The sequence below is a fragment of the Oncorhynchus masou genome, chromosome 11 (genome assembly GCF_036934945.1).
Source record: "Oncorhynchus masou masou isolate Uvic2021 chromosome 11, UVic_Omas_1.1, whole genome shotgun sequence".
Classification (NCBI taxonomy): domain Eukaryota; kingdom Metazoa; phylum Chordata; class Actinopteri; order Salmoniformes; family Salmonidae; genus Oncorhynchus; species Oncorhynchus masou.
In genome coordinates, this window is record NC_088222.1 from 51,541,706 (window position 1) to 51,558,139 (window position 16,434).

Consider the following 16,434-nt stretch of genomic DNA (forward strand, 5'->3'; position numbering starts at 1 on the left):
GTTGATATTCTTATTTTATTATTTATTATTGTTGTTGCATTGTCGAGAATGAACCTGGAAGAAAGCATTCATATGACAACAAAAACATTGAAACTATCTTTGTACAGGACATTTCAACTGACAACCCACCCAAGCAGGCCTCGCTCCAAACGGACGATCCTAAGAGCTCTGGCAGAGTGAGTAGTCCTAGTGCATACCATACTATTCACCATTATGTTCATGCTTTGAGACACCCCTGCATCATCAGTCGACCCATTATCCTCTTCTCTTTAGAAAAGCTTGTATCCTCACCACAATGTCCTCAACAACAGCCATGTGATTTAATGTGTACGTACCTACAGCACTGATTACCTCGAAATGTACAGTAATCAATGTGGTCTTCACACATGCATGTGCATGCACACAAACACACAACGCACACATACACAGCCTCAAGGTGATTAACAGGAGATCAAGACATTGACTTAACCCTGTGATGAGAGTAAAAGAGCCACACTTGTGTTAAGACTTTCTGTGGCCTGGTGCTCGCCGATGATGGAGATGAGAGATTGTTGTGCAGAATTACAATGAAATATGATCCTCAGTAGGGATTTCAGTTAGAGTACAAGCTCTTCAAGCCATACCCATCCTGTCCTATTTTTACAGCCCAGCTTAATGCCTGTACTCCGTCTACAAATAGCAACAAATAGCTTATTCCGTCAAGTTTGTATGGGCCTACTCCATTTAATTCTATATGTTTATCCGACAACCATAGCCAAGGAAATGCAACAAAAGCCATGATTTTACCTTGAGCAGGAATGAGGACATATTATCTCAAGTTTTATGTATGCTACACCTCAAGTTATGACATGAAAGCAACACACGCACAACACAATTATGTCATTCATTGACACCAAATGTATCAAATGTATCGAAGTGCAATGATGAGACGATAAACAAAAACAATTCACCAGCTACCGAGATAAAATATTACTGTAGCATCAGAGTGCAATTTGAGAGAGAGGACGAGTATACTCACCATATTGATAGCATTTACTGGGCCGATACTGTTCACAAACATGTCTGTGTGGATCACGGTTGGTTTGACTGAAAGAAGAAAAAACAAGTGTAATGATGCACATTCGATGAACGATACGGGTATTCTGTGTTTAGGTGTTGTTGATGTCTATCTTTCTGTCTATCTTACGTCAAGGCTATTTAGCTTGTGGTGCTGTAGCAGTTAGTGTGTATGAGTTTGAAATTATGGTATGGTGTTAGCTGCCCATGGTGCTGAAAATAAACTTTACCATACCCTGAACTGAATGCTCTACCTACCTACCTACCTACCTACCTACTCTCTCTCTCTCTCTCTCTCTCTCTCTCTCTCTCTCTCTCTCTCTCTCTCTCTCTCTCTCTCTCTCTCTCTCTCTCTCTCTCTCTCTCTCTCTCTCTCTCTCTCTCTCTCTCTCATATACACTGCTCAAAAAAATAAAGGGAACACTTAAACAACACAATGTGAACTCCAATTCAATCACACTTCTGTGAAATTAAACTGTCCACTGAGGAAGCAACACTGATTGACAATAAATTGCACATGCTGTTGTGCAAATGGAATAGACAACAGGTGGAAATTATAGGCAATTAGCAAGACACCCCCAATAAAGGGGTGGTTCTGCAGGTGGTGACCACAGACCACTTCTCAGTTCCTATGCTTCCTGGCTGATGTTTTGGTCACTTTTGAATGCTGGCGGTGCTTTCACTCTAGTGGTAGCATGAGACGGAGTCTACAACCCACATAAGTGGCTCAGGTAGTGCAGCTCATCCAGGATGGGGCATCAATGCGAGCAGTGGCAAGAAGGTTTGCTGTGTCTGTCAGCGTAGTGTCCAGAGCATGGAGGCGCTACCAGGAGACAGGCCAGTACATCAGGAGACGTGGAGGAGGCCGTAGGAGGGCAACAACCCAGCAGCAGGACCGCTACCTCCGCCTTTGTGCAAGGAGGAGCAGGCGGAGCACTGCCAGAGCCCTGCAAAATGACCTCCAGCAGGCCACGAATGTGCATGTGTCTGCTCAAACGGTCAGAAACAGACTCCATGAGGGTGGTATGAGGGCCCGACGTCCACAGGTGGGGGTTGTGCTTACAGCCCAACACCGTGCAGGACGTTTGGCATTTGCCAGAGAACACCAAGATTGGTGCCCTGTGCTCTTCACATATGAAAGCAGGTTCACACTGAGCATGTGACAGACGTGACAGAGTCTGGAGACGCTGTGGAGAACGTTCTGCTGCCTGCAACATCCTCCAGCATGACCGGTTTTTATTTATTTTTCATTTACCTTTATTTAACCAGGCAAGTCAGTTAAGAACAAATTCTTATTTTCAATGACGGCCTGGGAACAGTGGGTTAACTGCCTGTTCAGGGGCAGAACGACAGATTTGTACCTTGTCAGCTCGGGGGTTTGAACTCGCAACCTTCCGGTTACTAGTCCAACGCTCTAACCACTAGGCTACCCTGCCGGTTTGGCAGTGGGTCAGTCATGTGGCATTTCTTTGGTGGGCCGCACAGCCCTCCATGTGCTCGCCAGAGGTAGCCTGACTGCCATTAGGTACCGAGATGAGATCCTCAGACCCCTTGTGAGACCATATGCTGGTGCGGTTGGTGCTGGGTTCCTCCTAATGCAAGACAATGCTAGACCTCATGTGACTGGAGTGTGTCAGCAGTTCCTGCAAGAGGAAGGCATTGATGCTATGGACTGGCCCGCCCGTTCCCCAGACCTGAATCCAATTGAGCACATCTGGGACATCATGTCTCGCTCCATCCACCAACGCCACGTTGCACCACAGACTGTCCAGGAGTCGGCGGATGCTTTAGTCCAGGTCTGGGAGGAGATCCCTCAGGAGACCATCCGCCACCTCATCAGGAGCATGCCCAGGCATTGTAGGGAGGTCATACAGGCACGTGGAGGCCATACACACTACTGAGCCTCATTTTGACTTGTTTTAAGGACATTACATCAAAGTTGGATCAGCCTGTAGTGTGGTTTTCCACTTTAATTTTGAGTGTTACTCCAAATCCAGACCTCCATGGGTTGATAGATTTGATTTCCATTGATCATTTTTGTGTGATTTGTCAGCACGTTCAACTATGTAAAGAAAAAAGTATTTAATAAGAACATTTCATTCATTCAGATCTAGGATGTGTTATTTTAGTGTTTTTTGAGCAGTATTATATATATATATATATATATAGAGAGAGAGAGAGAGAGTCTTTGAAAAACACTCAAAATATGGTGGCACACTAAATTAAATAAAGACATTCCCCACCACTTTTTAGAATGATAACATTAATGTGGTTATATAAACAAACTTATACTTCTACATCCTGGGAATACTCATCAAAGGTGCAATGACGTGTAAAGCCCGAAGCAAAACAATATAAATGAAGCAAACTATCAGTACGTCCATTTGGATGTCTGATTTCATTTCACTCCAGGATGGTTCCATATTATATCTTGTTTATACCTGCACTCCATGAACCACACCATTTATTTTCACCCATAACGACAATCCAGCCTGTGCCCTTGTGATATCATAAATCGAGGAAAGGAAAATATCTTTCCCGTCCACCTCTCTTGTTTGCTCTATTGCTATACATAGACTGCAGCAGCATTACAATTGAATGAGCTGCAAAATGGACTTCAAAAGAACTGTGGCACAATCTGCAATGAATCCAAATCCCAGTTTTCAGTGCTTGGAGGAGAAAAAGCGCTCTTGGTTGTTGTTAGCTAATTATAACCCACTGTATCTGTGCAGTGGTTTCAAGTACTTAAAGGGATACTTCGGGATTTTGGCAATGAAGCCCTTTATCTACTTCCCCAGAGTCAGATGAACTGGTGGAGACCATTTTTATGTCTCCGTGTGCAGTTTGAAGGAAGTTGCTGACTAGCGCTAGAGAAATGACTAACTAGCGTTAGCACAATGACTGGAAGTCTATGGGTATGTGCTAGCATTCCAACTGCCTCTGATCTGGCGGACACACTAAACCCACAGGCTTTGTTGTAAATTTCCCCCTGGCTATCCGTAAATAAAACAAAAACAAGAAAATTGTGCGGTCTGGTTTGCTTAACATAAGGAATTTGAAATTATTTATACTTTTACTTTTGATACGGGTATTATTTTAAATCAAATATTTTATTATTTTAAATCAAATATTTTTTTACTTTTACTCAAGTAGTATTTTAATGGTGACTTTCACTTTTACTTGAGTCATTTTCTATTAAGGTATCTTTACTTGTACTTAAGTATGAAAATTGGTTACTTTTTCCACCACTGTATCTGTGTAACTCTGACAGTATGGGAGAACATGACAGGGTGCAAAATCAGATCATGTTTGATGGTAAGATGGTGGCGGCTGCCTCAGTACACAAAAGTGCTATCTAGAACCTTTAAGGGCACCCTTTGAATAACCCTTTATGGTTACAGGTAAAACCCTTTTGGGATCCACCCTTTCTACAGAGGGTTCTACATGGAACCCAAAAAGGTTATAACTTGAACCAAAAAGGGTTCTACATGGAACCAAAAAGGTTTCTGCTATGGGGACAGCCGAAGAAACCTTTTAGAACTATTTTTTTCTAAGAGTGTAGATATACTACAGCTACAGATGTAGGATCTTAATTGATCACTCTGTTATATATATATACACAAATTCACTGAACACCTACACTAACGCACAGTTGCATTAACATTATTGCACTTTTCTCGTAGCCTAATTTTGGTCAGCTCGTAGCCTAACCACTGATCATGCAACATTATGGACTAAACATTCAAATCCTGTCGCTGCAGAATAATTTTCCTGCGACGATACGGGTCAAATTAAGATCTTACACCCGTATATATGCATTCTCTGTCTGAACATGGGAGCTGAGCCCAGCTGCCAGTCAAAGTGAAGGGAGAGAAAGCTACTTCACTGGCTCTATACTTGGCCCACAGCAGTGCAGTGACGGACAATGCTAATAGGCCTATGATGCATTACCAGCCCGTCCAGGTTTCACAGCTGACGCTGCCTCTGCATAACAATGCTACATGAGTCATACTGTGGTGGGCCTATGGTCTGTAGTCTGAATAGGCTCATTGAAATGAGAAGGCTGTCTTTGACGATGCTATCAGTGATGATGGTGTCTGTTCTTCCCTCATTAGCTTGTGTTGACGATGTTGATGAGAATGGAGATTGGTAACGGGGAGGGCAGCCATAGCAGCAGCAGCAGCCAATCAATGTGCGTTGATATGACACCTACCTCCTATATCTGGTCGCAGTTTGTTATCGTAGCCATCTAGTAGGCTGTTTAGGATGTTGGTGACATCGCTCTCGTACACTTTGGGAGTCAACACCCAAGTTTTGTTTGTCACTTCATCATCGTCGTTTTCAGTCTGGATGGAGCTGAGGAGAGAAAATGGGAACAGAGGAAATATGAATAAATTATTTTTCCACCAGCACTATAAGCAGCGAGGTCAAATGAAAAGAGGGAAAATCAGAAACTTTCCACAACATCAGCACAGCAAAGACCACGACATCACGCCAGGCTAAGCTTGCTATGCGTTTAGGCTCCGTTCTTACAAATGTGCACTTCCCTCTGGTTGAAATCAAAGGACAAGCCAGAAACGGAATAAAAGGGCAGAACTCCTGCTGATTGCCACTGATCTCTATGTGTTGCCCTACATGAACGTCCTCACAAACTGACACCAGTCCCACAGCGCAGCTGGAACTGAGGATGACGGCAATGAATAGTGCCACAGTCCCCAAAAACACAGTTGTGGGAAAAAACTGGACGTGAGAACGTTCCGTTACCAAAACCCTTTCATAAAACATTGAATAAATGCAAGGTACAAACATTTGATCTGTTGTTCCACTTCTGAGATTTTGTAAAGACAACCAAGAGTGCCCGTAGTCCCCAAAAACCCAGTTTGGGGAGAGATAATTCCGTTATCAAAACCCTTCCAGAACCCTGACGAAATGCAAGGTACAGACAGTGTTCATTTGCGAGATTTTGTAAAAGGATTCTTTGGTTTGCTGCCCTCTTTTCAGTGCTCAAGCAGAAGGGTCAGTCTTGTGACTTGGCTCACATCTGTAAAACATCTCAATGCATTAAGATGTCTCAACAATCAACAATAAACGTTTGCTTCACTCAGCCAAGAGTCAGCTAACTGAATTGCATGCAGAATAAAAGGTGTTTTGCAATGGGTCTGGGAAACTGAGGCTGGATACATGCATAGGCTAATAATGGTGCATTGGAGTACACCACAGATGAGCTTGATCTAGAAGTGCTAACGGCAACAAACTGCCATGAAGTGTGTGATCAGCCTAACAAACACAGATTGTGGGTTCTGGGAGGTTGTTACTGCCAATGGCACAATACGATGGAATATGAAGGATATAGATTGTATCAAAACTCACAGCTCCAGAGCTCACCCCAACTCAGTAACCATGGAATCTGAGGGATATATAATAAAACAACCTTGAGAACAGCCAGCCACCGGAAGCCCTTTGAGCAGAGAGGCTTTTGAGCTTGGAAAAATGTTTCCATGGTGCAAAAACAAAAGACACACATCACATATCTCTCTAATGGCTTTTTCATGTACTTAGGTATGGTGCAGGATATCGAGTTTTGACTACCAGTCTTCCTCAGGCAGCGTTAAGTGCTCAATATTCCTATATGGCGTCACCACCCTCACATTAAAACGTCATAGATGGATTCAGGACGGCTTGGATCTTTTTGGGCTATCTTGGACACTGTAAATGGATCTGATTCAAATCATAGAACTAGAATGTACGTTGAAATAGAATGAACATTTTAGATCTGTGGGTTTTAATCTACTACAGAGTTGAGCCAATGGCGTTCAGGTGCTGTTGCTCGGTTTTAACAGAACTCTGTGCTGTCAATGGAAGTCCTCCAGAAGTGGCTGGGTGACAGAGAAATCTGTGCATGTACCTCAGACAGATTTGAAGTATCAGTGGTTCATTTGGTAAAGGGAGGCCCATCATATGTCCAAGCTAGAGTGTGATGCTGGAGTGCACTGGAGTGCACTAATGTTATTGTAGCTACCTCTATTGAGAAGGGCCTAGCTAACCACAAGAGGGCTGTTTCCTATTGTATACTCAAATGTTTAAATTGTCCTTTACGGTGGTTGCATCATATGATGAAAAGAGAACTCAAATGTCAGCATGTGAAACACGGTCTTCGTGAAACCATTTAGGATGTATTTGAAAATGCAGGTTACTTGAGTACTGTTAAATATGCTGCCTGATTAAATGTTTATCAGAACCAATAATTAATCAAATACCAATATACATTTATGACACCCAAATCAGTGACTAAACCATAATTTCAAATGTCACAAAAAGGCGGTGGTAATTTCGATGTATACTTAAAATGGTCTCTTGAGCATAATACTATCATGTTGAAAAATCCCTGCTTCCCTGTTGATAGTATGTCACATTTCCGTAAACTATCATTTCCCTGTGTTTGTGACTGTGGCTAATGCTGGCACGGCCCTCCGAACTCTCTTCCCATGCAGCCAACCACACACAAGACACTAGGCAATCACTAGTCGCCATTCTTACAATCATTACACCTAATGAAGACTCATTATGCTAGCTAGCACAATCTTAATGAAATACAATAACACAAACTGCCTTAATGGAGGTCCTCATACCACTTTCTGTGTTATTGCTATAGTGAAGGTACTAGGATATCCCTGGTGGAGCAAGGTGAAAATGCCTATGTTTGTTCATTTCATGGAGAGTGAGATTGCAGTTTAGCAGAGATTTTGTAAAATGGCTTCCCACCCGGTGCCCTGTCCTGAGGACACAGAGCTATTAGTGACAGATCAACTGACCTGTGGTGGCCTGCCCTGATTAGCTCACCTCTTGCAGCAGCGATATTCGTGGACTCAGATGATCCTAACTAAATGGAATCAGACCGATTAGAAACATGAGGATTTTTTTACCAACAATAAAAAAAAATGAAAAAGAGATGTTCTCAATGAGACTAACCTGGACAAATAAAGGTTAAATAACTAAATAAACAATGATGATATAAAACCTAGGGCAGATTAGGCCAATTTGAGAGGCACAAGACGCTTGGTTTCATTTGTATAAACAGTTCAGATAAGAAAAAAGCACCAGAAGACTTATACATAGGTTTGTGAGGGAACTGACGAAGAGGAGTAGTAGGAAGGATCGGAGGACTAATGCGCACCGTGGTAAGTGTGCATAGCTTTTAATTAAGTACTAGAACACTGAACAAAACACTAAATAACAAACAAACAGTCCCGTAAGGTGAATGACAAAAACACTAAACAGGAAATAATCATGCACAACTCAAAAGTGAAACCAGGCTACCTATGTATGGTTCTCAATCAGGGACAACGATTGACAGCTGCCTCTGATTGAGAACCATACCAGGCCAAACACAGAAATCCCAAATTATAGAAAAAGGAACATAGACTGCCCACCCCAACTCACGCCCTAACCAGACTAAAACAAAGACAAAACAAAGGAACTAAGGTCAGAACGTGACAACTAGCTAGCAGAAGATGGCAAATCCAAGACAAAATCCAATAACACACTGAAGCTCAGTCCCTCCAGGATTTCTCTGGGATTTTTTGTGATATTTGCGGGCAAAAATGTTTTTGCTGCAGCAATTCTGACATTTTTGCATGGAAATATGCAATGGTTTTGTCCAATTTGTCGCAAAAAATGCGTTGATGAAGGAAAACGTTTGTTGACGAGTCGCTTGATTGAACCATGTTCTGCTGTAAATGTGCGGCGATTGGTTGAAATTGCAAGCTTTATTTTTGTCAGTTTTCTGCGATAATATTGTGACTAACAGATTTTTTTATGGAAATAGTACAGTGACGGGTAGAATGTGCAAGCCCTCCCATAACATGCAGGGAATTCTGAAACAAAACAAAAGTGATAGCAGAATCCTGGAAGGCCTGAAAGCTGATAGGTTAAAACAGAACAGTTCAATTGAAAGATGGGACTACGTAGGCCTACTGTAATTCCCTACACATTAAGTGTCATGCAGGTGGGAATTTAAGGAAGTAGGTTATATAAATGCTTTTCCCAGTATCATCCTCAGTTTACCCACTACAGTAGGCTTATGCCCTGTGCCCTTTGAAAATAAACTTGCTTTTTAGGATTAAGAATAGGACCAGCGGCCCGTATTCAGTGTCTTTCAGGATCATTGTAAAACACTACCCGCAGGCTAACACAGCAGTGACCATCCTGAGATACCTCACAGTCAGCGGTATCTTATGCACCAGGAAAATGAAGTGTCTAATGTAAAAGCATATATAAATCCCTATGGTCCTACTTCAGGATTATTTTAATACTGACTGGAAGGTCCTGGCTACATGTGTTATCAGTTCAACACTGAGACCCAAATCACAGTCGTATCCCAGAATCTAAAATTGTCCTCACATTTCCCCCATGGGTATCTGAGAGAACAAACTCTGAGTCATGGCGGAGAAGTAAAGGTTTTACCTATACATTAGATGACATTACATTACCTATATATTACATTACCTATATATTACATTACATTACCTATATATGACATTACATTCTTCACATATAAATGCTTTCAACCAGGGAGAGAGAAGCTTCATCTCTTAATATTTTGTGAACAATTGTAAAAATGTGTTCCCAAAATAAGGCAGACATACCCAAAGCACATAAATAGATGTGCATGGCCAAACCTACAGGCCTTTCTATCTCCAATTCCTCCCATCAAAGAAAACAGAAAGAGCCAGCCACTTCATTGAAGTTTTGCCCTGTAGAGACGTGAGACACCTGTAGGTCATTATAACATAGACATTCTGATAGCAACAGATGCTATGATCAGGGCCAGTTTAACACAATGGGCAACATGGGCTCCAACCCAGGGCATTGGTTCTGGCATGCCCATACAGTGACTTACTTGACTTAAGCCCTTGGTTCCTATTAGCCCATTGACAAATGTCCTCCATATGCCATACTGTAGTTGTGTATTGTTGTCATCTTTAACAAAAGGCTATTCAACCTGTCCAACATACATCCAGCATTGTTGACTATGTCAAGTGAGATGAAAGAGAGTATACAGCGAGAGGACACATTGAGAGGAGCAAATTAACAATAGATATTTTGACAGTAGCGCCATGCTGAGTTTTTGCTGTACTGGAGCTCTGACTTGACCATCTAGTTAGTACATGGTGTAGGAACAGTGTGATTGCCTGAAATGGTTGCATAATGTATCAAACACGACACATTTATTTGATAAGGCACACCAACGTGATACAGCTTAATACACCTATTGTTTTCTATGCCTCTGGCCTAGGGCCCACCTTAATCCAGCACTGTAAGGGCATGGCTTAATAATCATATTGTGATAATCCACTCAACACAGATTACCTGACCTGTGATGATCTATTGGCCTTTTGAAATCAGAGACATCACAACACAAAATGCCTGGGTGGGGTGGGGTCCAAGGGAGGGCCACTAGGCTACATGTAGTCTCTCATTGTGACACTACTTCATGCTGGCAAGGCCTTGGCATTTCCTGGGTTTACAGATACTTCCTGGGGATTACATCAGAGGGCATTTGTTTCCCCTGGGTGCCGATTCTACCAACAGTGAACTATGGGTGGTCGTGGAGCATGGCCCAGTATACTGTAAACCAAATAGTTGGATCGGAAGTTTGTTATTGTTATGAGTATCTTACTGTATGAGTATCTTATTGTTATGAATATCTTATTGATCCTAACAGTGGTTTCATAGGTCATAGTCAGTATTGAAATTCAAATAGCTAGTAAGGAAATTGTAGTAGCAACTATACCCTTCAAATAAATGTGTCAAAATAAAATCCCTATGCCTTTTGCAGGGACAGGCCAAACCTTATGTTGTACCTAGCCTTGACAGCCAATACAGTGTTGTTCTTTCACAGGTGTCTATGTATGTAACATGTAAGTATTCCTCCTAGAATTTACTAACTAGAATGCATCTTTACGGTGTCTTTCTTTGATAAACATGAGCCGCAATCAAGGTGTTCATTACATGTCACGCATCTAATTAACATGCTCATGTGATCTGTGATATGACATAACCAAAGTACCCAGATGCATATACAGATCCTACTGTACATTTCGGAACTCTTAACCACAGAATCCTTTTAAATTAGGGTTGAATCACGTTAATAAAGGCTGAAATATGTGTGAATACAATTGCGCACACAGTGCAGACATTTTAATCTGGGCCAGAGAGCTCCATGGTCACATTTTCCACGATGGTGATTGAATGAACACTGATCTATCACCCTCCATTTCTCACCCTCAAGGAGCACACAAGACAGAAGCGATGTGAGCCCTTAAACCATCTGCTTCCTTCTCAAGTGTTCATATTCTCTTGGTGCAAATGGCTGCCTTTTCGTGACAAGTCAACTGAGCATTTTCTTTCCACAGATTCAGGAGTTGGCAGTGAATCAGTATAATATTCTCAAACGTTAAGACATCAGGGTGGTCGTAGTCACAGTCCATCACCTTAAAAACATGCTGGGAATGGTGATGCTTTGGATCTTGGAACATAAGGAACATACATCAATAGACTATGCCTTCACCAGGTCTTCACATGTGCAATTAGGGTACACAGTACATGCAAAAAGTAGCTTACATTTACAATGGTTCAATATATAGATATAGTATGCTATTTAATACATATTTGTTCATGGCAATGGCTTTAAATATTATTCAGATCTGAATAGCATTGCCCAGTAGCCCACAGAACCGTGATTATATTCCTTCTACAGCGAATACACCCATGGAAATAATGGACATCCTGCAGATCCTCCCCAGAAACGGCTCTATTGGAATCACGTTAAACATTACAGTGAACTCGTATGGCGGGACCAACACTACCTAACCAACCTGTTAACATATCATTACAATGTGTGAAAACAATGGTTGACACGTAGCCTAACTAAACGAGTTCTGGTTCTGTAACAAGCCCCTAGAATAAGCGACAGTGTATGATCGTGTCTGAGAGAAAGCATAAGACGAAGATTCGAGAAAACATAACATATTGAAATAACTGGGCTGGGCTCTCATTCTAGGAAGCAAAAAAAAACATATTCGCCCGGCCATACATGTATCTGGTGTCTGCATTTTAATAAAAGCCTTACCTTGTAGGAAGATGAGCGAATAAAAACACCCAGAGAAATAGCTTCACAGGGAAGGAAGCATTCACCATCGCTGTCGAACATTTAGATGCTACATTTTTAGGAGCCATTATCACCATCTTCTTTTCCTCTTCTTTTATTGCAGATGGACGGGTCCCCTTATTCACTGTCTATCCTCACGGTGATACATTACGCGAATAGCATAAGCGGCTCGCGTTAGCATTCGGTTTGGGAAATTGTAGACCTGCTGCAGTGTTTAGGAAAACGGTCACAAAACTGATTGAATCGAAGCAAGCTTGACCGATCATACGAAATAATAGTAACAACTACATAAATACAACGGTTCCGGAATAGCCTAATATCCCAAATCTGAGAATTATATTGGATCGTCAGTCTGAATGCAGATTAACTCTGGGGTCAAAGAGGAACGGATGCACGTTGCTGCAGCACAGATCAACACATGCGTGGTTTCATCGCGCGGAAGAAGATATGTGGAGAGATGAACATAAACCTTAGCTTGCTACTATCCTTAAAATATGCACCCTAAATCGTTTTGGTTGCTATTTTGCTAGACTAGAAATGCCGCATAAAATGTTTAGTTTGGCAGGTTTGAGCGTCCGACAGACGTGTATTCAATTGGGTGGTACTAAATAGATTCAGCAAACAGCTGATATGGCGGTAAGAAGTATGCTATAGCTAAATCTTTCACATAGTAAACAATGGTAGCAACATGTATTTTACTGAGCTGAAAATGTAATCTAGGCTATAGCCTACGCGACTCGTTGCCACCATGTACAGATCCCCTACGGTTTTGCTTTCAGCACCACGGACAGCTCCCCCCCAGGTTTCCGCTTGCGATTGCAAACCTATTATCAAGAATTACGTTACGATGGTTGTGAAATTAAGATTTTATTTTATTTTATTAATCTTCAAAATGGAAGCTAGACTATGACAATGTTTTTTTTTGCAAATGGGTATATTTCCATAGGTAAGAAAATGTATGACACGTTTTAGTTGTCAAGGTGCTTGATACAGGTTACACATTTAGAAAAAAAGGTGCTATGTAGAACCTAAACGTGTTCTTCGGCTGTCCCTTAATGAGAACCCTCTTGAATAACCCTTGTTGGTTCCTAGTAGAGCCCTTTTGGTTCCAAGTAGAACCCTTTTGGAGTCCATGTTCTACATTGAACCCAAAATGGTTCTTATTAGAACCAAACAGGGTTTTACCTGGATCAAAAAGGGTTTTCCTATGGGAACAGCCGAATAACCTTTTTGGAACCCTTTTTTCTAATAGTGTATTTGGTCCTGGAGGTTTGTAGCTCAGTGCTATTTTAACAACTGTCTTGTTCGCTGTAATGTATGAACACTGTGGTGTTCACTGCTCTCTTTTAGAGTCTCCAAATGTGTTTAACACAGGGATTAATGTTCTTATTCTTATTTGCTGTAATTCATTCTGAGGTCACCTTGGGTAATTTACTATAACATAAAATCAGATAATATAATTTGTCTGACAAAGTATCTGATGGGAGACAGTTATACCTAAATGGTCAGTCCCCATTTACTCATACCTGGGGGAAGATCCCCCCCCCCCCACAAAAAAAAGTTCAAAAAATGTGTTTGAGAAGTGTCTGCAAGTTTGTGATGTCATCAAAGGCATCACATGTGCTTAGCAGTCCTTTGAGGGTTGGCACTTTGGCTCTGATCTAAAGCAGCATTGTGCTCCTTGGAAGAATATGTACAGTACACTATATGCATAAATTAATTTGTGGAACATTGGCACATCTAAGCAGCATATCCAGTAGCATAGATTTCTAGAATGTATTCCATGGGAAATTGCTTCAATTAAAGTACAAGGTGTGTATTTAAATCAACCAAATGCATAGCCTCCACCATGAGACAACACATGACATTTGACCCTGATGTCATGTGCTGCCCTCGGGTTTGTCTTATGTTTTCCCTTCACAAAACAAATACTTTTGCCCAGCACTAACATGCTCAGTGTTTCCAAAGAAGAAAATATGCTGAATTGAAAACAAACATTGTCACAAAATCTTTGTCACAAAAAAGATAATCTTTCTCATCTGAATTCAACAGGCACAGATGTATCCAGTAGTCTACATCTTTTAATGGGATGCTTGCCAAAATCCCTCTGAACACTTAGCCCACACGCATACACAACAACAGACACGCATCGCTGAGTGTCCTATGAGGATAGCGGTGATTAACTGTTTGCATGTATCAATTCCACGTTGCATAGTAAATACTGTTTCATTCAGATACACATCAGGATCCAGTCTCCTTGCAACAACCCATATACATATTAGCAATGACAAATCAGTGGTTAAAATTCATCCTATTGAATGGCTAGCCTTACCAGCTGCCTGTGTCATGCATAGATAGTGAGGTGCCTTGGTTTATTAATCAAAACCATGTACTCGTTTGTAACAATTGAAGCTTGGAGTGATATAATTATCTGTGGGAAATTTGAATGCTGGTTCACCAGGTCTACAATAATATCTTCAACAAGCACCTTTATTGAAAAGAAAGAGAGTATGCTGTCATATTTTTTTATCGCCACATGAATGGTTTCGAACCCAATTTCTCAGCTGCGCCTGATGCTTAAGTTATCAGATTCACAAGCAATGTACTGCATGCGACACGTGGAAAAGCTAGACGTTTCAGTCTCATCGCCACCCACATATCTACACTGGTGAGGAACTACATTTAGAGCGATGATAACAAAAACCTCACATGCCCATGTTTATATAACCCAGCAAACGTGTGCTTTTTGCACTGACCTGGAAAATAATTGGGATTTAATTAAATACAGAATCTAGTCTCAGGCAAGCCTCATGTTCCCCAGCAACGCCGGCCATATAACACCACTGGATCTGTTTTGTTCCTACACATTCCATTGTGTTTCTATTCGATGACTTTAAAAAAGAAGGGAGATTCTGAATTCTTTTACACATCATAACCCCAGATAAATACAATTGAATGGTACCAGTGCAATATAATTCTTCATTGTTCCATTTGTTTTTGGACTAAATACATAGTTACATCTGTAAAAGAGGTCTTTGTAGATTATATGTGGTACAGTGAAAGAGCTCTGCGATGTGCAGAGGGGAGGTCTTGGTTTGATCTACAAGGGCAAAGAAGACAGAGGACAGCATTATTATTCATCTCCTACTGTCGTTGTTACTTTATATTCTCGCAATGACCCCTTTAGCCCGTAGCCAACACATGGTACACTGACATCCAATGGAGAGTGAAGAAGTCTATACTTAGCTTTGAACCTGTGTAGAATAAAACTTCTGTTGGAGGCTAATTATAATACATTTACAACTAGTGGGTGTAAAGTCCATAAGCATTTAATGTCACCTGGAACAACAGAACAAACCAGATAATACCGGTATGAGCCTGTGTATTTATTTCTTGAGGGGAGGCAGATTACACAACCTGAGTACACAGCCCAGGTTGAGGGCTTTATCAATCAGTTGTCTACAGATTAATTCAACTCTTCTTGTTTAGTTCGGTGTTATATAAATGACATAGCTCTCCTGGTCACCTCACATGAACAGACATGATGAACAAAGAGCTTTACAACAGCTTGGAATGATTGCTGGATTTTACTTACAGATTCTAGGGCTTTATGTCAATTTTCTGTCAACTAATCTGTGTACCATACTGGTGGAGCACGAATTCCAATAGTTGGTCACATACATTGTTTGCATTTTCATATATCAGAGGGATTAATTAATTATCTACATGGGCCCTATTTATACATGAATGTATAAATAGGAACATTTGTTTAATTTGCATAGTGGGGGAAACATCCTTTGTACAGATCACTGATAGACTTAATTCTTTATCAGCTTCAGTAGAATCAGCCACGGCATAACTCACTTCCACTGTGGTCTTTGTCTAAAAAGTATTAGTACAGTCTCAACCACTCCTTCCTATACCCAGCCTCCATGTTCTGAGGTCGTCAGAGCCCTCTCTATTTGTCATCATTAAACGCAATATAATAAGGCACCAGTATGCTAATGTGAGTCTGGCTGACTGCTCACATGGACCTAGTCTCTATAGTCTGTTGTTCATCTGAAAACATCCATAATAGCACGTACCCCAGGGACTGATGCATCAGCATCACTCTCCCAGGCAGGCCACCATGTCATTGGTACTGTCATGGACACTGCTCAGGTCACTGCTAATCCCCAAAGATGATACAGAGATATTGATTTGGTTGG

The 16,434-nt window shown here is 41.3% G+C and overlaps 1 protein-coding gene across 2 annotated transcripts in view; it reads right to left on the reverse strand.

Annotated features, from left to right (window-relative positions):
* The window catches only part of LOC135548814 (gamma-aminobutyric acid receptor subunit gamma-2), a 66,841-nt gene extending 54,241 nt beyond the window's left edge, over nt 1–12,600 (reverse strand). For both annotated transcript variants that reach the window (XM_064978759.1, XM_064978757.1), the window contains exons 1-3: nt 12,188–12,600; nt 5,270–5,412; nt 1,019–1,086 (exon numbers count right to left, since the gene is read on the reverse strand). In XM_064978759.1, coding sequence (XP_064834831.1) covers nt 1,019–1,086; nt 5,270–5,412; nt 12,188–12,303 — 327 coding nt within the window. In that variant the 5' untranslated portion in view covers nt 12,304–12,600. The remainder of the gene's footprint in view (nt 1–1,018; nt 1,087–5,269; nt 5,413–12,187) is intronic.
* Nucleotides 12,601–16,434: the final 3,834 nt, after the last annotated feature.